This window comes from Salmo salar, chromosome ssa01 (assembly GCF_905237065.1).
Source record: "Salmo salar chromosome ssa01, Ssal_v3.1, whole genome shotgun sequence".
Lineage (NCBI taxonomy): Eukaryota > Metazoa > Chordata > Actinopteri > Salmoniformes > Salmonidae > Salmo > Salmo salar.
This window is the reverse complement of record NC_059442.1, coordinates 77,757,839-77,784,291: the sequence shown is the minus strand read 5'-3', so window position 1 is coordinate 77,784,291 and position 26,453 is coordinate 77,757,839. Positions and strand designations below refer to the sequence as shown.

Genomic DNA, 26,453 nt, shown 5'->3' with positions numbered 1-26,453 from the left:
AGCCTCCTATGGTAAAATTGTTTTAATCGGTTTTATAGTAAAGATGTAATTAAACTGTCATATTGTTTTCATCTGATTGTCAAACAAATCACTTCAAAAAGTAGGTTACCTTTGCACGTTTCTCCAAAATAATTCTGTGCACCCACTAACTTTCCTTAAATTCGCGAATGGCTGAAACTACCTCACCGGAGAAAAGCATCTGTGCGAGCGAAACAGCGCTCCTCTGTCTTACTATATGTAGCCCATGTATCTGATGCTGTCTGGCCAAAAATAATATGACATGACATGCTCTTTTTGACCAGATAGTATCAGATACATGAGCAGTAGGGCAGTAGACCAAGAGAGGAGGAGGGAGGGCAAGGAGGTATGGTAGGCCAGGCCCCCTAAGTCCTGCCCACAACACCGGCCCGAGAGGGAGGGAAAGATGGAAGGATGAAGAAAGGGCAGTAGGCCAGGAGAAGAGAAGGGAGTGCAGGCTAAATGAGAGCCAGACTGTGTGACTGAAAGCTTGTTAACCACAGCCTTTACAGATAAAAGTGTAAGGTTAACCATTAGGCTGTATCAGTACAGGGCCTTGCCCATTAGTGTTTTAATGCTCCTAATTACACTAACTGAATAAGAGAGGGTAGGATTCATGTTTTTAATTACAGTGACTGTATTAGGAGAGGGGTTAACAATGTGCAGTCTGTTTTAATTAGGGGCACGTATAAAAAAAAAATGAAAACCTGCAGTAAACAGTAACACAAAAACACCCTTTTATTAACCATAGAACACAGAAAACCAGAGAAGTATCTATTTCAACAGCCCTCTGTGTTTTAAACACTGGAATCCTAGAAAGAGTAAATAAGAATGTTGTGTGAATAGGAATAAACACACAGTAAACACACTCTTTGGCAGCTACAGTGTAGTGTCATGACATGAACTGGGATTGCATAACTATAGCCACTTAACGTTTTACTGTTATAGTGAGAGACAAAGCCTAGAATGTATCAGAAACCCAGGGGTGTATCCAACAATGGAGAAAGAGAGAGAGAGAGAGATGATGGGGTCTCGTAGCAGAATGGAAAAGTAATGAGAGAACGAAGGAGGGTGAGAGAGCTAAAAAGGATGAAAGGAGAGGCCTATAAAGAGGGACAGCAGAGGGAGGCTCATATCTGTTTAACAGACAAACCACCCAGGAAGCAGGCTAATACACTAAGCTGATGTCACATCCCAAACTTCTTCACATGTGCTAGGTCAAAAATAGACTGAGAGAGAGTGAGTTCAGGAGAGGAAAACAGAATGACGGAGAAGGGATAGGGAGAAGGAGTAGGTAGACCCACTACAACTACTGGACCTAGACCATGAAGGAGAGGAGGAGTAGTGGTGGTGTTGAGGGGTGAGCGGATAAAGTGAGTCCTAAGTTCGACTGGATCAATCGTCAGAACGGGGTCCAATGAGTGTTCAGAGAGATGGAAAGGGACATGTGGTTGGCATGTGAATACATCTCTGGGGCCTGCGGACAGCTCTGGCCTGTAGTGGTTCCCCCCAGCAGGTAGACTGGCAGAGCAGTTCGACGCCCAGCCACAATAAAAGCATTGTGATCCTAGCGGGGGGCATCCTTCCCAGAAAAAGAATGGAACGGGAGGGGAAATAATTGTCTGCTAGTTTTTGAGCGGTCTCCCTAATAAACACCACCCATCCCTGCAGCAGCTAAATAAAGTAAAAAGTTCTCCACATCTTCTTTAGGCATCCACCAGATGCTGATAAATCATTTTTATGAACATGGCACCGCAGTAGCATTGTAGAACTGACTCTCTGTCTGGATCAAAGAGTCTTGGATGTCTCTATCTCGATCTCTGGCCGCCCTCTTCACGTTCCCCTAAATAAGTGAATAGTCCTTCAGTCCTGGTGACCCATATGGTGCAGGCTTTTGTTTCAACTTGGCACTAAAATCCTTAATTCAACTAATCATCTTACTGTATCATCTGGCAAACGATTAGTTGGGTGTAATGCTTGCCCTGAGCATGGTCTTGTACCCCTGATGCAGCAAAGTCCAATCCCAACAGCAGAGGGCAGTGGTGGGAATCAGGACTGGACTGCACCATTGCAGACAGTGCCGGAGGGGGAGTAGCAGCCTTTTGCGTACCTACAGCTCAGGTTGCAGATCTGTCACCAGCCCAGCGCTGCACACAGAGGGGCACACATTTTGTGATGGGGGGAGGGGAGAGTCGTGACACCATCCTGGTCACTGACAAAGGGCTAGGGTTACACAGTGATTCGCCCTCGCGTCCAGCCAGTCAACACCACTAAACGCCTTTCATCTGGCCTAATAGCTCCCACGGGAAAGAACGCTAGGTGCCACAGAGGACTGAGATGAGCCTACAGTAGCTGCCCAAAGCCACACCAAGGAATGGACTAAGAGTAGCAATAGCTCCAATGAACGTTCCCTTGTTATCCAGTGAGAGTAGAAAGGAATGATTTGTACAGTACTGCTTTCATGATGATTTTTATTGAATTTATTTTTATTTGACCTTTATTTAACTTTTATGATAAAGCAGAGTGTGAGACTCACCGGTAGTGGGTTGAAGTGCTGGTCTACGAGGTGTGTGTACCCATAGTCGAAGAACGAGTGTCGCAGGACAACATCAATCCCCTGCATCGCTGCCATACCCAGAGTGTTCAGCCACCTGAAATACACACACACACACACACACACACACACACACACACACACACACACACACACACACACACACACACACACACACACACACACACAAAGTGAGAATAATGCCTGAGTGAGGTGATACTTCATTTGATTGATTGATTTATAGATTGATTGATTTATAGATTGATTGATTGATGTATAGATTGATTGTACTTACAGAAAGCCAGCAGCATATGTATCAGAGAGGTTATTGGTTCCTCCAGCCCACGCCGGACCTACTCCCCCCAACCACACCTTCTTACCAGGTGCATGGCTATTCACTACCTGAGAAAGAGAGAGAGTGAGGAAAGAGAGAGACAGAGAGAGCGGAAACAGAGGGGACAGAGGAAAGAGAGGGGGCAAGAGAGAGGGGGGAGAACAGACAACAGAAAAATAGGGGATCAGATCAGAGAGAGAAAGAGAAAGGGGCTGCAGGTAGGCTAGCGGTTAGAGCACTGGGCCAGTAACCGTAAGGTCGCTAGTTTGAATCCCCGAGCTGACAAGGTGACAAATCTGTTGATGTGCCCTTGAGCAAGACACTTAACCCTAATTGTTCCAGGGTCGTGGTTGATTATGGCAGACCTTGGCCGTGACCCCACTCTTTGAGGGTGTCTTTAGGGGAGTTGGAATATGTAATGTAGGCTTGGCCCTAATGTATGTGTTCTCTGTCACCTGGAGCTGCATGGAAAATGGTCCAGGAACAAAAGGACAATGCCCAAGGACTAGTCAGCCCTTCCCCCTCTGGGGGGCCTAAACATATCTCTCTGTTACTGTAATCAGAGGATTGACTATTGTGACAGAATAATGCTATAGTATCCATGTCTGGTATCTATTTGTTCACTCTGATGCTAACTATATGGATGGATGATCTCTGTGGTTACTTGTTTCTGCACAGGGTGAACTCTGAATTACTCTATTATGCAAACTATTTTATTGTCTTCTCAGGAGTTCTGTCTTATTTACATTGGTCTCACCCCCCACACAAGCCTTTAGATTCTGTGACACCCTGTGGAGATTGGACCTGGGAGTGTTTAGGTTACTGTAAACTTGGTATCGTTTGATTGGTCAATTGTGGTTGGTTTTGGGTTGGAAGGTTACACCTTCAAATGTTATAAATGGGATTAAATGCCTTTGTTCTCTCTCTTAAAATGCTGTTCATTGACTACAGCTCAGCCTTCAACACCATTATCCCCTCCAAGCTCGTCACCAAGCTTAGGACTCTGGGTCTGAACACCTCCCTCTGCAACTGGATCCTGGATTTCCTTACCCTTAACACAGGGGCCCCACAGGGGTGTGCGCTTAGTCCCCTCCTGTACTCACTGTTCACACAAGACTGTGTGGCCATGCACGACTCCAACACCATTATCAAGTTCGCTGACAACACGATGGTGGTAGGCCTGATCACCGGCGACGATGAGTCAGCCTACAGAGAGGAGGTCAGTGACCTGACAGTGTGGTGCCGGAGTAAGACCAAGGAGCAGATCGTGGACTACAGGAAACAGGGGGGCGAGTACGCCCCCATCCACATCGATGGGGCGGCAGTGGAGCAGGTAGACAGCTTCAAGTTCCTCTGTGTCCAAATCACTAAAGACTTAAAATGGTCCAAACACACACGTACAGTCGTGAAGAAAGAGCGACAGTGCCTCTTCCCCCTCAGGAGATTGAAGAAGTTTGGCATGGGCCCTCAAATCCTGAAAATGTTCTACAGCTGTACTATTGAGAGCATATTGACTGGCTGCATCACTGCTTGGTATGGCAATAGCACCGCTCTCGATCGCATGGCTCTACGGAGTGTTGTGCGCCAGCCCAGTACATCACTGGGGCTGAGCTCCCTGCCATCCAGGTCCTCTATATCAGGCGGTGTGAAAAGACGGACCGGAAAATTGTCAAAGACCCCAATCACCCAAGCCATAGACTATTTTCTCTGCTGCCACAGGGCAAGATGTATTGGTGCATCAAGTCTGACAACAACAGACTCTTGAACAGCTTCGATCCCCAAGCAATACGACTGATAAATAGCTAACAAAATAGCTACATGGACCAAGTTTACCTTGTATCTTTATTGACCTTTTATTTCAGTATTTGTCTCTATGCACATTCACAGGGCCCTAGACACACTGTCACTCAAACACACACACACACACACACACACACACACACACACACACACACACACACACACACACACACACACACACACACACACACACACACACACACACACACACACACACACACACACACACACAACTGGCCTACCTGGTTAAATGAAGGTGAATTTAAAAAGATGTTTTATAAAAATAAAAATACAGCTCTGTCTCCCTTCGTGTTCTTTACAAACGTCAACGGATTGATAAAACATCTGGACTGAGATAAACTCTATTGGATAGCCGATCCCCAACTTTAGTCCCATCCTGCTGGTCCAAAGCCAGCTACAGCAGCGTTTTGTATTCATTCTCAATCACTTTAAGGACCATTAGGGAAATTCATGATCTGAGACTGTTAAATGGATCTCTGTCCGGAAGACCTGTTCTCTCTGCTCTAAACAGCTTCCAGAGAATCTCTCTCCTAGCATGGCTGCAAACCATTACTACTGGACAGCAAATGGGGAAACGCACGTACAGTACAGCACAAACACGCTTGCATACACGCTCGCGCACATACACACACAAACTCACACACAATAGGGCAGTACACATTGTTCTTTGGTGGGTCCTCTCTTTTACAATAGACAATAATTGGGTCTTTTCTACCAGCTCAGAGACTATGACTATAGGTTGGTAGCAATTATTTCTTAATTGTGAGCACGACAGACCGGTTCTTATGGCCTTTTTTTCCCACTGAGGGAAGTTACTGTTCTAGATCTGAGAGTTGAGATCCATAAAACTGAACTGGGAACTGTGTCCTTACAGAGGTAGGCCTATGGAGGGACAATGCAGGGGGACAGGAGAGCACTGGGGCAGGGGTTGGGAAGAGACACGTGTAACGGAGGTGATTTGGTGAAGAATACTTACATAATGACTGACCTTTCCTGAGACCTTGTGTCAACACTTCCCTTTCTCTCACCTTGAGTACTTTAGTGATCTGTTCGGTCAGGGTGTCCAGCAGGCGTGTCTTCAGAAAGTCCTCTACTTTGGTCACTCTGCCATCCATGTAGTAGCTACAGACAAAACAACAACACACACAGACACTTCAGAACAGAATACAAGCAACTTCTGATAAATGCACACAGCAAATTCTCCAGTGTTAAAAAAAAACTAAATTAACATCGAAAGTGTTGAGTCTGTGGACCCATATAGACACCGGAACAGTGTTAAATGAACACACTACTTAGTGTAAAACCTTATTTATTCAAATATTTTCCATGGTGCCTTGCCTTTCAAGTAAATTGTAGAATTACCACCCATGACTGAATTTGTTAGTGACAGAGACATGGTTGTTACATTCATTCATTTTCAGTCCTGTGGACTAAGCGAATATGTTATAGTTTTACCCCTAGGACAGGGGCATGAAACTCATACACATCACTCATGTGTGGTAACTCTACAAGGCAAGGCACTCTGGGAAATCCTTGAATATAGATTTAGTGTGTTAATTTACAACTGTTCTGGTGTCTATATCGGTCCACAGACTCAACACTTTCAGTGTCGATTTAAAACTCAGTGTTGTTTTTTTTAACACTAATATCATTAACTGGTTATAATCAGGTTATCTGACGCCAAATGCCTGATTGCATGCCAAATGCTCTCACTACACTTTACACGTAAGAGTTTGCACTTATCATAAAGTATCATTCTCATGAGAAAAAAGGCTACGGTACACACAAACTGAAACTCTTACTAACTCTTCCTAATAAAGTCCAGTAATAAACCATTTAGAAATAGTTTGTTCACCAATTAATAATCATGATTTAATATTAACATATATTACCTATATTTGCAAACGTTAGTAAGCTATATATACAGTATATATATATATATATTTTTTAAATTAACCTTTATTTAACTAGGCAAGTCAGTTAAGAACAAATTCTTATTTACAATGACGGCCTACTCCGGCCAAACCCGGACGACGCTGGGCCAATTGTGCGCCACCCTATGGGACTCCCAATCACGTCAGGATGTGATACAGCCTGGATTCAAACCAGGGTGTCTGTAGTGATGCCTCAAGCACTGAGATGCAGTGCCTTAGACCGCTGCTCCACTCGGGAGCCCCACCAATATATTGATTGTATTTTTATATAGCGCCTTTCCAGGTACTCAAAGCGCTGTAAGGTAGGGAAACTCACCTCATCCACTACCAATATGTAGCACCCACTTGGGAAATACACAGCAAACCATTTGTGCCAGAACACTCACCACACATCAGCTATCAGGTGGAGAGGTGAGGAGTGACATATTGGTGTCTCTGAGGGGTCTTTGGCCTGGTTCGCTAACTACCACTCTCCAAGAGTGCAGTGTATAAAGTCAGAACATCTGCTGTCTCAGCCATTGCCTCTCACCAAGGGAGTACTCCAAGGATCGATCCTAGGCCCCACACTCTTCTCAATTTACATCAACAACATAGCTGAGGCGGTAGGAAGCTCTCTATTCCATTTACATGCAGATGATACAGTCTTATACTAGACACGGACACAAATGATCCATTGGTAGTTTGTTGTAACCAAGTATTGGTGCTAACCGTGTGTTATTGGATGCTAGCATGCTAGTTAGCTACGGCGTCATAAGACACGGTGCACTGGGTGGGTTTCACGGAAGAATACTGTACCAAGTTATCTAGCTGAATAAACTAAGTTTGAGCCTATTCCTGGAAACATTGAACCACTGTAGTTTACATCAATTATCATTTCTAAGTGGAAGTTGGAATAGTTATATTTGAGTGTTTCAGCGAATGGTTAGTGAGGGAGGCCCTGCTCTCTCGCTTCCCCAGTTGTTTAGTTAATTTTCTTTCCAATCTCCTTTGCATTAGCGTAGCCTCTCCTGTAGCCTGTCAACTATGTGTCTGTCTATCCCTGTTCTCTCCTCTCTGCACAGGCCACACAAACGCTTCACACCGCATGGCCGCTGCCACTCTAACCTGGTGGTCCCAGCGCACACGACCCACGTGGAGTTCCGGGTCTCCGGCAGCCTCTGGAACTGCCGGTCTGCGGCCAACAAGGCAGAGTTCATCTCAGCCTATGCTACCCTCCAGTCCCTCAACTTCTTGGCACTGACGGAAACATGGATTACCACAGAAAACACTGCTACTCCTACTGCTCTCTCCTCGTCTGACCACGTGTTCTCGCATGCCCCGAGAGCATCTGGTCAGCGGGGTGGCGGGACTGGAATCCTCATCTCTCCCAGGTGGACATTCTCTCTTTCTCCCCTGACCCATCTGTCTATCTCCTACTTTGAATTCCATGCTGTCACAATCACTAGCCCATTCAAGCTTAACATCCTTATCATTTATCGCCCTCCAGGTTCCCTTGGAGAGTTCATCAATGAGCTTGACGCCTTGATAAGTTCCATTCCTGAGGATGGCTCACCCCTCACAATTCTGGGTGACTTTAAAACCTGTTGGGGCTCGGGGGCAGTATTGAGAAATTTTGAAAAAAATATGTGCCCATTTTTAACTGCCTCCTACACCAACTCAGAAGCTAGGATATGCATATTATTAACACATTCGGATAGAAAACACTCTGAATTTTCTAAAACAGTTTGAATGGTGTCTGTAAGTATAACAAAACTCATATTGAAGGCAAAAACCTGTGAAAAATAGATCCAAAAAAAATGTGAATTTTGTGACTGTACTATTTAGTGTCATTGTTTTATAGATACCATAGTGAGAAAGGATTCATTTCGCAACACCTACGGCTTCCACTAGATGTCAACGATCTTTATAAAGTTGTTTGAAGCGTCTATGATAAACAGAGAGCAAATTAGAATGCAAGGAAGTTGACATGTCATCACTTCATTTTTTTGCGCCTGCGCATAAATCTGAGAAGCGTGAGTTTGTCATTATTGTTTTTCTAGACATAGGATAGGTTGTGTGAAAATATTACTGATGTTTATCGTTAAAAATGGACCAAAAGATTCATGCTAAACAACGTTTGACATGTTTGAACGAACGTAAATAGATTATTTACTAGGTTTTTTTAGCTTTTCGGCGTGATTTTACAACCCCCCACCACGTTTTGTGGGAGCATAATGAACGCTAACTACTTGGTGTTATTTGGACATAAATTATGAACTTTGTCAAAAGAAACCACATTTGTTCCGGACCTGGGATACCTGGCAGTGCCTTCTGATGGAGATAATCAAAGGTAAGGGGATATTTACAATGTTATTATCGATATTAGATGATGCTAACTGTATAGCATAGCTTATTGTTCTTAGCATAGCACCCCGTTTATTGCAAAATGTGATTTCCCAGTAAAGTTATTTTGAGATCTGGCCATTCGGTAGCAATTACGAGATGATAATATATTATTCTTTGAATGACAATATTATAATTTACCAATGTTTTCGAATAGTAATTTTGTTATGTTCACCGGAAGCATTTCAGAGAAGAAAAAATCTGAATTTCACGCTACTGTAAAATGCTGTTTTTGGATATAAATATGAACTTGATGGAACAAAAAATGCATGTATTGTATAACATAATGTCCTAGGAGTGTCATCTGATGGAGATTGACAAAGGTTAGTGCATAATTCTAGCTGGTTTCTGCTTTTGGTGACGCCTGACCTTGAATTGAAAATGGATGTTTGTACTTTTGTGGCTATGTACTGTCCTAACATAATCTAACTTTATGCTTTTGCCGTAAAGCCTCTTTGAAAATCGAACAATGTGGTTAGATTAAGGAGATGTTTATCTTTTAAATTGTGTAAAATAGTTGATTGTTTGAGAAATTGAAATTATTCGATTTTTGATGTTTTGAATTTCCAGCCTTGTTAGCAATCCCGACTCGGGGTTCATTGCTAACCTGTAGCCCCAACAGGTTAACCTCCCTATGTCTACCTTTCACTCATTTCTCTCTGCCTCCTTCTTTCCACTCCACTCCTCTTTTGGCCTCACCCTCTCACCATCCCCCCCTACTCACAAGGCAGGCAATACGCTTGACCTCATCTTTACTAGATGCTGTTCTTCTACCAATCTCACTGCAACTCTCCTCCAAGTCTCCGACCACTACCTTGTATCCTTTTCCCTCTCGCTCTCCTCCAACACTACTCACTCTGCCCCTACTCAGATGGTATTGCGCCGTCGCAACCTTCGCTCTCTCTCTCCTGCTACTCTCTCCTCTTCCATCCTATCATCTCTTCCCTCTGCTCAATCCTTCTCCAACCAATCTCCTGATTCTGCCTCCTCAACCCTCCTCTCCTCCCTTTCTGCATCCTTTGACTCTCTATGTCCCCTATCCTCCCGGCCGGCTCGGTCCTCCCCTCCTGCTCCGTGGCTTGATGACTCATTGCGAGCTCACAGAACAGGGCTCTGGGCAGCCGAGCAGAAATGGAGGAAAACTAGTCTTCCTGGCATCTTTTCACTCCCTCCTCTCCACATTTTCGTCCTCTGTTTCTGCTGCTAAAGCCACTTTCTACCACTCTAAATTCCAAGCATCTGCCTCTAACCCTAGGAAGCTCTTTGCCACCTTCTCCTCCCTCCTGAATCCTCCCCCCCCCCCCTCCTCCCTCTCTGCGGACGACTTTGTCAACCATTTTGAAAAGAAGGTTGACGACATCCGATCCTCGTTTGTTAAGTCAAATGACACTGCTGGTCCTGCTCACATTGCCCTACCCTATGCTTTGACCTCTTTCTCCCCTCTCTCTCCAGATTAAATCTTGCGACTTGTGACGGCCGGCCGGCCAACAACCTGCCCGCTTGACCCTATCCCCTCCTCTCTTCTCCAGACCATTTCCGGAGACCTTCTCCCTTACCTCACCTCGCTCATCAACTCATCCTTGACCGCTGGCTACGTCCCTTCCGTCTTCAAGAGAGCGAGTGTTGCACCCCTTCTCAAAAAACCTACACTGGATCTCTCCGATGTCAACAACTACAGACCAGTATCCCTTCTTTCTTTCCTCTCCAAAACTCTTGAGCGTGCCGTCCTTGGCCAGCTCTCTTGCTATCTCTCTCAGAATGACCTTCTTGATCCAAATAAGTCAGGTTTCAAGACTGGTCATTCAACTGAGACTGCTCTTCTCTGTGTCACGGAGGCTCTCCGCACTGCTAAAGCTAACTCTCTCTCCTCTGCTCTCATCCTTCTAGACCTATCTGCTGCCTTTGATACTGTGAACCATCAGATCCTCCTCTCCACCCTCTCCGAGTTGGGTATCTCCGGCGCGGCTCACTCTTGGATTGCGTCCTACCTGACAGGTCGCTCCTACCAGGTGGCATGGCGAGAATCCGTCTCCGCACCACGTGCTCTCACCACTGGTGTCCCCCAGGGCTCAGTTCTAGGCCCTCTCCTATTCTCGCTATACACCAAGTCACTTGGCTCTGTCATATCCTCACATGGTCTCTCCTATCATTGCTACGCAGACGACACACAATTAATCTTCTCCTTTCCCCCTTCTGATAACCAGGTGGCGAATCGCATCTCTGCATGTCTGGCAGACATATCAGTGTGGATGACGGATCACCACCTTAAGCTGAACCTCGGCAAGACGGAGCTGCTCTTCCTCCCGGGGAAGGACTGCCCGTTCCATGATCTCGCCATCACGGTTGACAACTCCATTGTGTCCTCCTCCCAGAGTGCTAAAAGCCTTGGCGTGACCCTGGACAACACCCTGTCGTTCTCCGCTAACATCAAGGCGGTGACCCGATCCTGTAGGTTCATGCTCTACAACATTCGCAGAGTACGACACTGCCTCACACAGGAAGCGGCGCAGGTCCTAATCCAGGCACTTGTCATCTCCCGTCTGGATTACTGCAACTCGCTGTTGGCGGGGCTCCCTGCCTGTGCCATCAAACCCCTACAACTCATCCAGAACGCCGCAGCCCGTCTGGTGTTCAACCTTCCCAAGTTCTCTCACATCACCCTGCTCCTCCGCACACTCCACTGGCTTCCAGTTGAAGCTTACATCTGCTACAAGACCATGGTGCTTGCCTACGGAGCTGTGAGGGGAACAGCACTTCTGTACCTTCAGGCTCTGATCAGTCCCTACACCCAAAGAAGGGCACTGCGTTCATCCACCTCTGGCCTGCTCGCCTCCCTACCTCTGCGGAAGCACAGTTCCCTCTCAGCCCAGTCAAAACTGTTCGCTGCTCTGGCACCCCAATGGTGGAACAAGCTCCCTCACGACGCCAGGACAGCGGAGTCAATCACCACCTTCCGGAGACACCTGAAACCCCACCTCTTTAAGGAATACCTGGGATAGGATTAAGTAATCCTTCTACCCCTGATTCAGATGACCATCCTACCCATGCTAGACTACGGAGACGTAATTTATAGATCGGCAGGTAAGGGTGCTTTCGAGCAGCTAGATGTTCTTTACCATTGGGCCATCAGATTAGCCACCAATGCTCCTTATAGGACACATCACTGCACTCTATACACTCTATACTGTAAACTGGTCATCTCTGTATACCCATCGCATAAAACCCTCTTAGGCCTCACACCTCCTTATCTGAGATACATACTGCAGCCCGCACCATCCACATACAACACCCATTCTGCCAGTCACATTCTGTTAAATGTCCCCAAAGCACACACATCCCTGGGTTGCTCCTCTTTTCAGTTCGCTGCAGCTAGCGACTGGAACAAGCTGCAAAAACACTCAAACTGGAGTTATCTCCATCTCTTCATTCAAAGACTAAATCATGGACACTCTTTCTGACAGTTGTGGCTGCTTCACGAGATGTATTGTTGTCTCTACCTTCTTGCTTTTGTGCTGTTGTCTGTGCCCAATAATGTTTGTACCATGTTTTGTGCTGCTACCATGTGGTGCTTCTGCCACGTTGTGTTGCTACCATGTTGTTGTCATGTTGTGTTGCTACCATTCTCTGTTGTCATGTGTTGCTGCCGTGCTATGTTGTTGTCTTAGGTCTCTTTTTTAGTGTTGTGGTGTCTCTCTTGTTGTGATGTGTGTTTTGTCCAATATTTGTATTTTTAATCCCAGCCCCTGTCCCGCAGGGAGCCTTTTGCATTTTGGTAGGCCGTCATTGTAAATAAGAATTTGTTCTTAACGGAATTGCCTTGTTAAATAAAGTTTAAATAAAATATAAAATAAATATGGAAATTAGGAAGGAGGGGGATGATTCGGTGGCCATGATGGAAATGGGGCCAGGTTGGGAATTTAGCCAGGACACGGGAGTTAACATCCCTACTCTTACATTAAGTGCCATGGGATTTATTTGTGACCACAGAGAGTCAGGACACCTGTTTAATGTCCCATCTGAAAGATGGCACCCTATGCAAGGCAATGTCCCCATCACTGCCCTGGGGCATTGGGATTTGATCTTAAGATCAGAGGGAAGGGTGCCCCATAATGGCCCTTCAACACTACAGTATTTAGATAGTTATTCACACAAGTTCTATTTAAATTACTTGTTTGGTTTCTCACTATGGGTATCTTCCATCTCACTCTACCAGCCCACGTACCTTCCTGTTGCTTATTCCCACCAAAGTGGAAGAAAGGAAAGAGACTTTTGTGATTTGGTTAGCCACACCCTAAGCTAACGTAGCTAGCTAACGAAGAACGCACATTCTCTTCAGCTAGCAGTGTGCTTGCTAAAGCTAGGCTACTAACACTTGTGTTGAATGCTAGCGAGCTAAACGCTGGGACTAGCTGGCTACGCAGCTAAGTATTGGTGAAGCACATGATTAGAACTAGCTCCTTTGCTAGCTCTCTCTACCTGCACGGTAGTATTCTTCTCTCACCTAGCTCACCAGCACCTTTACTGGCTAGGCTGACCAGTCCTACCTTCCGGTTTTGCGGTCTTGAGATCCCTCTAACCTGTAGAGCAACTCCACCTTGCTGTGCTCTCCGGGTTACTGCGTGCCATTTATGATAGGCTTGTAACCCACTTAGAGTCATGGTTACCATCTCCCCTTGCCAGGATGACCCAAGCCAGGCACGAGCTCCCATATCTGCCGCTGCGGCTCTCGCATCTCAGAGAAAGACTCCCATCCTTTCTGCTTTGCTTGAGAGGCAGTCGACTACCCGGAGTCTTGTCTGCCCTGCAGCCCACTGTCTAAGGTTAGCCAGAGAAGGAGACAAAAAAAATGCTCCTGCTCCGGGTACCCCCCCCTCCAAGCTACATCATTCTAGTAGACTAACCCCTAATGGTTCCCCTACCCTGAACATGCATAGACAAGTTTCCGGTTTCCATAAGGTCCCTCCGGTGGAGCCTCCTCTGGCTAACTACCTTAATCCCTCACGCAGTGCATCCCTGTCGGTTAACACCACCCTCCCGAACAAGATAGGATGCTTTTTTTCATTTATCATAAGATGTACATAACCGCAGCCCATTCGGTCAGAGCACCTACCATGTCCACCTTACTTACGGCTTATCAAGTGAAACTGCTGGACAATATGGCAAGTCAACGCACAGATGACCCCGCTATGTGGGAGGAAATCTGTGTCACCACATATCTCAACCTATGTGCCTCTCGGGACACTGTACAGAGTTGTTAAGGTCAACGGCATCATGGACTTAACCCAGTACTAGTACATTTTAGCCAAAAACCTGGTTGCCTCTACCAGCAGACTGAAATCAAGGATTTGGAAAGATTCTCTATCGAGGAATGGTCTAAGATTCCTCCCAATGTGTTATTCAATCTCAGAAAACATTTTAGAAAAAGTTTCAATGCCATTATCCTCGCAAGGTGACTTAGGTAAGGTATAGAAAGGTATTGAAAACAGCAGGGTCAATAATTTTTAACCCTATCTTTTAGAGAAAAAAAGTACTACTTGTAAAACAAAATCTCTTTCTCTGAGCAATTGAATTAGCGTAAAATAATATACAAGGTTATCAGTACTTGAATTCTTTATTTTATACAGACAATTTTGCTCATCTTCATCAACGGCATTAATCCCATTTTAAACCAGAACATTTTTGGGGTTCAGTACCTCTTACATTTTTTATTTAACATTTATTTAATTAGGCAAGTCAGTTAAGAACAAATTCTTATTTTCAATAATGGCCTAGGAACACTGGTTTAACTGCCTTGTTCAGGGGCAGAACGACAGATTTTTACCTTGTCAGCTTGGAGATTCGATCTTGCAACCTTTCAGTTACTAGTCCAACGCTCTAACCACTAGGCTACCCTGCCGCCCCAAATAAAGATTCATAAGATAATGTATACGGTGTTTAATATAGATAAATTATATTTACTAATATACTAATTATTATCAAAGTATTTTTGGCAGTACCTGATCTAAAGCAATCACTATTTACAGTTTATGAGTGCCACTAACATGGTATGTGTTTCCATTGAATTCAGGTAGGTTTAGGCTACTATCAATAACGTTATGTCATCATGTAACCCTTTTTTGGGGAATTGACACAGTTGGTTTTGTCACATTTGGCAATGCAGACGATAACATTCTACTTGAAGGGGGTATAAAAAAGACATTCACAACACCTTTATGAAACCAGTCATAACACCTTGCAGTATCATTTATAACAACCTTCATAACACATTTTTTCAAAATCATGTATAAGGAGTTTTCAAAATATGTCAATTGTCATTTCAGAACAAAAAGTTATCAGTAACACAGAAATATATTTTTATATGTACATTTATTTAGAAATGTGTATTTTCACAGCCACAGTACCCAACCCCCAAAGTATTATCGTAGGAACACATATTTATGGCTTAAGTTGACAGAGAACATGCTGCAGGCCTAACATGACATTTACGATTTGTGCTCCAGGCCAGGACTCACTGTAGACCAGGTACCCTGTTTGCTTCAGATCCACCTTCTTACTGTATGTTCTGTACTCACTAATGGATACTGGGTCAAATTGACACAGAACATCTACTGTGTATAGGCTTTTGAACATAATTGGAGGGTGAAGATAATATTGATAATTCCAAGGGCTGTTTACCCAGTGGCATCCTGCAGCACTGAAAGAGAGAGGATACAAAACACTCTATGCACACAGTAACTAACTGTGCTGCTCCTAGCCAGTTCCGTGAATAGTGTATTAGAGCACGGATGTCTTACAGCACGAATGGAGAACTTTGATGTGGGCCACAAAGAACATTTTGCAGTTTTAAAATTTGCTGCATTTCTACACATTTTGCCATGGGGCCGGGAGAAAAAATTGCAGTTTTACAGCTAATTTCCAACGAATTTTACACATTTTGCCAATGGGTGGAGAGAAATGTTTGCCGTTTTTAATATGATATCTGAGTGAGAGTGACTTACAAAATCAATGGGGAGCCCCCGATTGGTAATTTGACCATGATTCAAATGTTTAGCTGACATGGGCTAATTGACTGTCAAGAGAAAGACTACTGATGCACAACCAAATATCTAAATTGCACCTTGTGTATTCTACTATTCTAACTCTCAACAGTATTTCAAGGGAATTTCATTTTGAAAACTTCTTATGAATGACGAAGAATTAATGTATTATTAAGTTTGTTAATGAATGATTCGGCAACACTCATAAAGGTGTGATGAATGCCTTACTGTATGTATGCCCCCTTCAAGTAAAGTGTTACCATGTACCGTACATAGAGGAAGTTATTTTTGAAGTATCTATTTTGTGCTAATGAAGACTTTATGTATTCTATATAAAGCCTTTATAAATTGTCGTTTTTTAAAAGTGGGACCTAATTGTAAGAAAACTATAAAATCTTTTACCCTCAAGGGTTACCAAAACTGGTAAAGCGCTACCAAACCGGGTTATGATATCATTTATGTATGACCAACTTTGTCAGACAAAAATACATAGTACACAGTAGTTTTGTAGGGAAGCTGTCTGCTGATCTGCTCCTCTACCTATGGAAAGAATTAAAGCGTGAACACATCTGTAGAGAACAGAACGTATCCTCTATTTGGAATTACATTCTTTACCAAGACAATGATGAATCACCTTTCCTCACAGCAGTAGCTTTCTCTTTATTTCTCCTCTCTCTCTCTCTCTCTCTCTGGCTGTATCTATATACTGTACTACTCTGTCTCCCCTCTACAATGGTTCTCTCTCTCTCTCTCTCTCTCTCTGGCTGTATCTATATACTGTACTACTCTGTCTCCCCTCTACAATGGTTCTCTCTCTTGACTTGTGAGTCTCAGAGCAGTAGAACAGAGCAGGGATTCTGTAGTGGAATGGTTGAGATGTAGATAAATACCAGATTTAGTCTGAGACGAGTATTAAGATGTCAGAGGGAGTAGCGAGAAAGTGACAAGAATTGGAGGAAGGCAGGGAGGGATCAGAAAGAGAGAAAAAGGAGGCAAGTGAGAGAGAAAGAAGGAGAGCGATAGAGAAAGGGAGACAAGAGAGAAAGGGTGCGCTCGTGTGTATGTGTGTGTGTGAGTGTGAGTGTTTGTGAGGGTCTAAGCTCCACCAATGAATAAAATGTGGCCCTCCAGGGGAATGGGCCCTCAGGATTTACGGGTCCGGCGGGACAGTGAATAGTGTGGAGAGCAACACAAATCTCTCTTACCCTCCTGCAGTCTTTGCTCTTTCTTCCTCCCACTGCTATCTCTATTTTCTCTACTTTCTACATATACTGTAGCTGTAAAAAACATCAGTCCTCTTGCTGAGTGTTCAGTCTTCTGACTACATGGTCTCTATGTCTCTATTCATGGAGCAATACTCCCGCTAAGCCAAAACGTGTTACTTGCGTAACCCTCGGTTCTCTGATATTATAAGTGAGATATCTCACATGAAGGGGATTGACAAGAATCTCAGAAGCTCGAAGAACCAATCACACACGTCTGTCGGAAACAGACAAGTCGAGTGGCGAATAAGGTGAGCCCCTCCCCTCATCCCCCCACTCGCCCACCCTCTGATCATTCTCGAGCATGCCGAACTTCCTCAAGTTCTTGCTAGTAGGGAATGTTATAGTGCTATTTGGGTTGTTAATTGGATTCTTTCTGCCATTTCAAGATTTCTTGTTTTTTATTATTATTTGTGTACTTGTTGGACATTTTACGGCATTGTTAGGAGCTAGTAACATAAGCATGATCACTGCACCCACTATAACATCTGCTAAACTGTATACACAACCAATAAACTGTTATTTTATTTGAATGCGGTGAGACATCTCACTCATAATATCAGAGAACCGGGGCTACGCAAATAACCTTAAGTTCTCTTTCAGTTGTTAGTTTCGATATCTCACATGAGGGATATGGCCAACTCCCGTATCACAGCATGCTCTCTGAAGCCAGTTAGTCTCAACATATCAACCCTCAGAGGCCCCGACACTGAGGACAGTATACGCCAAAGAAGATGCAGTGACGTCTAGTCGGTAGAACATCATGAAAGTATGCCCAAGAAGTAGCCATACCCCTGGTGGAGTGAGCCCTCAGGCCTTCCGGAGGCTGTAACTCCTGCTATTATAGGCCAATATAATAGCTTCCACAATCCGTGCTAACTGTTGACGAGAGAGGCGTCTCTCACAAAGCACACAAAGAGCTAGTCGCTCTTGTGCAAAGCTTTCGTTCTATCCAAGTATATGAGCATTACGGGTACTGGACACAAACGGGGGGGGGGATAAAGTCACCCAACACAGAAGACAAGAGAAGAAAAACCTGCACTCGGCGGAGTAACCTCACAGCACACCTGTGAACAGATGAACAGGAAAACGGATCAAGTCATGCTGAGGAGAGCTAAGAGAATGACTGTTTGTGAGGAAGAGAGGTGAGATTGATCAAAAGGTGAGCGAGTGGCTCTTTATGATGAGGGGAGCTGCTCACCTCATTTGCCTCTCGACCTGTCTGTATCCGACAGACGTGTGTGATTGGTTCTTTGAGATGATGAGATTCCGGTGAATCACGCTCATGTGAGATATCAAAACAAATCATTGAAAGAGAACACAACCACACTATGAGGATGAAGACAACAGTAGGGAAGTGACAGGGGATGTTCTGGCAGTACTGGAGAAAGAGAACATTGAAAACATGTACTGTAGGGAGGTGTATGTTAGCGTCAGCTTGGGAAGATATACCTGTTGTATATTTGTGTGTGTGTGTGTGTGTGTGTGCGTGCCTGCATGCGCGCTTGTCTGTGTGTAAGAGGTGTGGACGCTTAGTGCTACACTAATCATCCCTAACCCTCTTATCTGAGCTCCCCCACAGAATGCCAGACCGAGGGAGACAACAGGCATGGTGACCTGTCTGTTCACAGATACACTCTAGCATGTGTAACACCTGTTTTGTGTTCCTAACATGTAACATGCGGTTCCATGCCAAATTATTCCAATATGTAAACTGTATAACTAAACCAAGTTGTTCAACACAAATCTAATATGTACCATCTATAGGAAGCGCTGCTATTAGGGATGGATTGGTGCAACTTTCTCTCTATAGAAAAACACAAGACCGAATCATTCACGTAGCGTGTCTTCAGATCTTAGGCAAGGTTAGTCATCATGCAAGTGTATTTCACTGTTAGTCAAAGTGGCACCTTTTCAGAGCTTTTATTGTTTTATTGGTTAAAAGTTGGTTTATAGAGGTCAGCCTATCTGTCACGCAGTCTGGCTAGCATAAAACCTAGTCCTGTTGTGTAACGAGGGTAATTGGCAGGACGTGTGTGTGTGTGTGTGTGTGTGTGTGTGTGTGTGTGTGTGTGTGTGTGTGTGTGTGTGTGTGTGTGTGTGTGTGTGTGTGTGTGTGTGTGTGTGTGTGTGTGTGTGTGTGTGTAAGCATATGGTTTGACTTTGCCAGTGTGGGTGGTGCTAAACCTTCCTCTTCCCAATCCCTTAATTAGCCTGACCTTGGCCTTAACAAGGCCCTGCTCTAGCAGTGTGGTGTGTGTCTGTGTGTGCATTTGTACGTGCGTGCGTGTGTGTGTGCGTGTGTTAATGAGACAAATATGTGAATACCTTGGCACGAAACAGCAATATTCCCTTATTTTGAAACTACTGCACAGACTATTTTACTTCGTTCTGACAGCGATGCCATTTTTTTGCTCTCTCAGAATGTCAACCACAGTTCCTCTTGCCTGCCTGTAAAACAATGACCATTACAAACCACAACAACAGCCAGACATGTCTTTAGCCGCTCAGTCACTTCAAAAACGACACCACAAGTCAGAATGGGGAGGAAAGCAGAGGAGAGAGAGTGTGAGGGAAAATACCAAACTAAAACCATGCCATTCTTTCAGCAGCTGGTTCTCACTATAGCTTGTATTTTTTTTATAAAAGCCTTCAAAACATTTGTCCCTGGAAACAGTTTGACTGGAAACCATTTTTATTCTACTTTACAAACGTTAAGAGGTTTTATGAATGAGAACTTGTTTATTGTTATTATGATGATGATTATTATTATATAGGGAATGTGTGTATGAAGCTAAGTGATACAGGTATGCAGATATAGGATAGAAAAAGGGGTAAAATACCTACTGTTGCCACGTTACAGCATCCACAACAGAACCAGCGTTCTTCATGAACCTGGGAATAAAAACACAAGAGATTTAGTTCACCACTGAGATACCAGTACTTCATTTTGGAATGACACACATTTTTTTAAATAAAACACAGACTTTTGATTAGTTTCATATGTCTTGGCTTCTTGACCAGGTTGTCAATGTGTGTGTATGTGTGTGCGCGTGTGTGATTCAGTGAGTGTGTGTATTTCTAACTGTTAAAGCCAAAGAGACACGTGAGAAACAAGACATGAGGACCGGGTAGTCTCAACCTGAAACTCTCCTTATTTGGGTCTGAGAGTCTTTCTGACATGTCTAGATTCTTCTATCTAAACAGCTTGTCAGAAAGGCACTCTCACCAGCTAAAGATGTTTAGTCTTGGTTACATCTTTTAACTGACACCGATGTTACCTCCGTCCATTTGGCCTTTGTTTTCTTAAGCAGACAACTGTGGCAGACACACACACACACACACACACACACACACACACACACACACACACACCTGAGACAGAGGCTGTGACCGTGAGACAAAGTCAAACCAGGGGAAAGACCAGTCGGTCAAACCAGGGGAAAGACCGGTCGGTTAAACCAGGGGAAAGACCGGTCGGTTAAACCAGGGGAAAGACCGGTCGGTTAAACCAGGGGAAAGACCGGTCGGTTAAACCAGGGGAAATACCGGTCGGTCAAACCAGGGGAAAGACCGGTCGGTTAAACCAGGGGAAAGACCGGTCGGTTAAACCAGGGGAAAGACCGGTCGGTTAAACCAGGGGAAATACCGGTCGGTCAAACCAGGGGAAAGACCGGTCGGTTAAACCAGGGGAAAGACCGGTCGGTTAAACCAGGGGAAAGACCGGTCGGTTAAACCAGGGGAAAGACCGGTCGGTCAAACCAGGGGAAAGACTGGTCAAACCAGGGGAAAGACCGGTGGAGGGAAAGGAGGAGAACAGAGAGGAGGAGGAGGAGTTAGAGGAGGACCTCCCTCCTAATTCACAAATGTGTGAAATGGTCTTCCAAGACTCTCGAAATCAAACTCATCAGCTCAGCTATAGTAAGTAAGAGTTGTATAGTAGTTAGTATTGCTAACATAAATGTTATATCTTTTGATGTGTACCTACAGAAAAGCTCTAGCCAAAACATTGACGTCAGGCATATCTATTTTTAGCTGCCTTTATTATACTGAACAAAAATATAAACGCATCAATTTCAAAGATTTTACTGAGTTCCAGTTCATTTAAGGAAATCAGTCAATTGAAATAAATAAATTAGGCTTTAATCTATGGATTTGTCATGACTGGGAATTCAGATATGCATCTGTTGGTCACAGATATCTTTTAAAAAAGGTTGGCCTGTGGATCAGAAAACCAGACAGTATATGGTGTGACCACCATTTGCCTCATGCAGCGCGACACATCTCCTCCGCATAGAGCTGATCAAGCTGTTGATTGTGGCCTGTGGAATGTTGCCCTACTCCTCTTCAATGGCTGTGCGAAGTTGCTGGATATTGGCGGAAACTGGAACACGATGTCATACACATCGATTCAGAGCATCCAAACATGCTCAATGGGTGACATGTCTGGTGAGTATTCAGGCCATGGAAGAACTGGGACATTTTCAGCTTCCAGGAATTGTGTACAAATCCTTGCAACATGGGGCCGTGCATTATCATGCTAAAACATTAGGTGATGGAGGTGGATGAATGGCACGACAATGGGCCTCAGGATCTCGTGACGGTATCTCTGTGCATTCATATTGCCATCGATAAAATGCAATTGTGTTCGTTGTCTGTAGCTTATGCCTTCCCATACCATAACCCCACCGCCACCATGGGGCACTCAGTACACAACATTAACATCAGCAAACCACTCGCCCACACGAAGAGGTTGTGAGGCTGGTTGGATGTACTGCTAAATTCTTTAAAAAAATGTTGGAGGCGGTTTATGGTAGAGAAATTAACATTACATTCTCTGGCAACAGCTCTCGTGAACCTTCCTGCAGTCAACATGTCAAATGCATGCTCCCTCAAACCTTGAGACATCTGTGGCATTGTGTTGTGTGACAAAACTGATCATTTTAGAATGGCCTTTTATTGTCCCAGTACAAGGTGCACCTGTGTAATGATCATACTGTTTAATCAGCTTCTTGATATGCCACACTTGTCAGGTGGATGGATTATCTTGGCAAAGGAGAAATGCTCACAAACAGGGATGTTAACAAATGTGTGCACAAACTTTGAGAGAAATAAGCTTTTTGTGCGTATGGAACATTTCTGAGATCTTTTATTTCAGCTATAGAAACATGGGACCAACACTTCACATGTTGCATATATATTTTGTACAGTGTACATAAGCATCCTACAGCTATGCAAAAAAATTCTGCTCTGCCAAATACATATTTTTGGAGTGGAAAAAATCCACCATTTAACATATAACAAATCCAACAATTAACCTAACAAATCCACTACTTTTGGCAAGTCCGAATGGTGTGTCTAAGATAGAGGGGTGGAAATGTGTATAAGAGGACTAGACAAAGATTATCTGGTCTGTGAGAGAGAAGAGAGAGGAGAGAGGAGAGAAGAGAGAGCGAGGGGACAGGTGGGACATCGCTTGGCCACCTTATCAATCCACTGACGCTCTATACAGCTGACAGCCTATTTAATTATACCAGGGCCTGGGACCATCAGACTGTAGGCTTCTACATAAACACTGGGTCTGTGTGTGTGTGTGTGTGTGTGTGTGTGTGTGTGTGTGTGTGTGTGTGTGTGTGTGTGTGTGTGTGTGTGTGTGTGTGTGTGTGTGTGTGTGTGTGTGTGTGTTGCTTAAATCACATTTACAAAAGATAACTCCATACCATAGTTCAGGACCTTGTAGTGTGGCCATATAGTGACAACGGTGTCAGTGAAGCGACTCACCCATCGAGCAGCAGAATGGCGTTCTTGCGTGGTCGTCCAGCGTTCGGGCCCAAGAGGTGTGCTCGGCTGTAGTAGCGTACAGACTGCAGTAACGTTCTCAGCAGGGTGTAGTCCTGGGCTAGCTGGGTACTGTTCACTGTCTGACCCATCATGCTACGGTAGCCATTTGGCTCTGGAGAGATGGAGAGAGGGACAAAATTAAAGGTCAGGAAAGTGATATTAACAGTATGATCCACAATTTTACAGTAACCATTCCACTCTGGTGAAAGATGGAGCGCAAATGGCAATCTTTAAAACAAATAGACATTCACTTCGATCTTCATTCAGGTTCATTTGTCAATACATCCTACCAGCTTATTTACCCAGTTAAATCCTGTTTCTGGAGAGCTTGTCTTGGTCAGATAGTTTTCCACCTTGGGGGAGGATCTTTGCTCCATAAGTGAACAGACACTTCAACACTTTAACATCACAGACCCCCTCTAGCTCAGTCTGCTGCTAAACACAACTTGGGCAGTACTGACATGTTTATGTTGTCCTTGAATGGAACCCTATGTACACAGTAATACAGAAAGAAACAGAGTGTGTCAATTCTAACGCTGTCCAACACAAGCACTGAGAGTGTTGGAGAGGTGGAGAGAGAGAGTGTGAGAGTGTAAGAGTGTGTGTGTGTGAGAGAGAGAGAGAGAGAGGCACTGTCCAACATATGTTTCTCTCAGTGCCCAGTAAGTGAGCGATAACTAAATTGTTATTATTGTAATGCTGCTGGAGGGAGGCCTTGCCAGGAGAATGGGCCAAGATAACAGGGAGGTCCCCCACCTCCCTCTTTCTATCCCTCTCTTTCTCTCTCTCTTTCTCTCTCTCTCTCCATCTGTGTTGATGGTCTCAGCCAAAAGGAGGCTCAATTTCCCACCAAAATAAAAACACAGACCTCTATAGTTCCCCCCTGCTGGCCATACTGATTGTGTCTGTCATATTGGCAGGTGTTCTCGGGTCAAAGATGCACCACTGAGCAAGTAATCAGCTGTTACCTTCTCCTTTTTAAACCACTCCATACTTGAGCATCCCGAATTACCCACCACCCCCTCTCTCCCCTCTCTCTCTCTCTCTCTCTCTCTCTCTCTCTCTCCTCGCTCTCTCTCTCTATGCCCTTTCTCTCTACGCTCTCTCTCTCTCTACTCTTTCTTCACTCTCTGAATGGCTTCTGTTCAATCATGACTTATTTTTCAAAATAAGCCCTGGTGCACCAATTGTAAATGTCATGTTAGACCCTGTGTGTGTGTGTGTGTGTGTGTGTGTGTGTGTGTGTGTGTGTGTGTGTGTGTGTGTGTGTGTGTGTGTGTGTGTGTGTGTGTGTGTGTGTGTGTGTGTGTGTGTGTGTGTGTGTGTGTGTGTGTGTGTGGTGACGTGTTCTCTGACAACTTAAGTCAAAAACTGCTACACTCATAAAGGTGTTAGAAATGGTTTCATAAAGGTGTTATAAATGGTTTCATAAAGGTGTTTGGGATGCGTTATGTATACACCCTTCAAGTACAGTGTTATCTAATGTTTTATAATTCCTCTGTATTAAATAGCATAAATGATATAATATATAGTATATAATGTTGTGTAGATACTGACCGTTGCCCAGTTCCCAGGAGATGTTGTATTTCTTCCCGGCGCTGTATTTGAGGAGGCTGAGTGCTGAGGAGGAGTTCCAGGAGGAGTCAGGGTTTCTCTGCTGGGCGTTGAGCCCCAGGACCAGATGCAGACCAGCACACTCGGCAAAGTTGTACAGTTTGTCTAAAGACCTGGCTGGGAGCAAACCAGACGCAGTTGTAACTTTGTTTCTTTTCAAAATATTTGAGGTAACTGTCAATCATAATGTGGGCGGGCTAACTTTATTACAAATAATTATTTATAAACATTGAAAACAGATATGGGACATTTCTTTTCCAGTATGCTAGGTAAAACCAGCTAGAAAAACGGTGCCCTGTCTAACATCTGGACCTAACCCCTCCTACTATAGGATCAGTGGTGGTGGGAACTCCACATTAGATGGCTAGATTCATGTTTGACTGTGGGTATATATGTAGGTACAAACCTATCACAGATTTAATGATTTATCGAAACTAAGTGATCCCCGACTCGTCCTGAAAAACTCCTGTTCCTAGTTCTAATCTTTAACCTCTTTAATCTGAGCCTGACTCATCATCTAAACTCTACAGTACTAGTCCACCTTACCTAACCCCGTCAATCTGAGCCTTACTCATCATTTAAACTCTACAGTACTACAGTCCACTTTACCTAACCCCGTCAATCTGACCCTGACTGATCATCTAAACTCTACAGTACTACAGTCCACTTTACCTAACCCCGTCAATCTGAGCCTGACTGATCATCTAAACTCTACAGTACTACAGTACACCTTACCTAACTCCGTCAATCTGAGCCTGACTGATCATCTAAACTCTACAGTACTACAGTACACCTTACCTAACTCCGTCAATCTGACCCTGACTGATCATCTAAACTCTACAGTACTACAGTCCACTTTACCTAACCCCGTCAATCTGAGCCTGACTGATCATCTAAACTCTACAGTACTACAGTACACCTTACCTAACTCCGTCAATCTGAGCCTGACTGATCATCTAAACTCTACAGTACTACAGTCCACCTTACCTTTAATGTTTCAATTCTGTAGATTAAGTGATCATTTAACTGGATGATAATTCCAACCATACATCTAACCAGGCCTATACAACGCCCAGGGGAGTGTGTGTGTGTATGTGTGTGTGTGTGTGTGTGTGTGTGTGTGTGTGTGTGTGTGTGTGTGTGTGTGTGTGTGTGTGTGTGTGTGTGTGTGTGTGTGTGTGTGGTGACGTGTCCTGATGGATATCCCAGCCTGCTGATGAAGACCAGGTGAAGGGCATAGCTGAACGGCAGCCTGCTGAGCAGATATGACAATAAAATAAATCATGACTGAGAAGTCCAGAAAGAAACTTTCTCTAAAGATATTTATGAACTTGATATGGTTCAAAAGGCTGTGTTTTATATGTGTAAAATGACATAGGTCTGTCCACACATGGTGAAGAAATGCCCTTGACATGTGAAATGTCAGTGTGTGTGTGCGTGTGAAGTCCCTAAACGGGGTCTTATCGTTTCTCCCTCCTAGGTCCAGATCCAGAAAGACTGATTTATATTCTCATTAGAGTCCCCTGCTGAGATGGAGTCTTTGAAGCACACACACGCACACACACACACAATGCACCCTATATAGGGAGCTGTTATGTCACACTTTATACCATTTATACAGTATGACATTAGTTTATAGATGATTTGTGAAGCATT

The 26,453-nt window shown here is 44.3% G+C and overlaps 1 protein-coding gene across 1 annotated transcript in view; it reads right to left on the bottom strand.

Annotated features, from left to right (window-relative positions):
• Positions 1 to 26,453, bottom strand: part of LOC106612917 (inactive heparanase-2) — a 115,692-nt gene that overhangs the window by 26,595 nt on the left and 62,644 nt on the right. Inside the window, exons 4-9 of the mRNA XM_014214584.2 lie at positions 24,741 to 24,914; positions 23,124 to 23,295; positions 20,190 to 20,237; positions 5,756 to 5,849; positions 2,868 to 2,974; positions 2,555 to 2,669 (exon numbers count right to left, since the gene is read on the bottom strand). Coding sequence (XP_014070059.1) covers positions 2,555 to 2,669; positions 2,868 to 2,974; positions 5,756 to 5,849; positions 20,190 to 20,237; positions 23,124 to 23,295; positions 24,741 to 24,914 — 710 coding nt within the window. The remainder of the gene's footprint in view (positions 1 to 2,554; positions 2,670 to 2,867; positions 2,975 to 5,755; positions 5,850 to 20,189; positions 20,238 to 23,123; positions 23,296 to 24,740; positions 24,915 to 26,453) is intronic.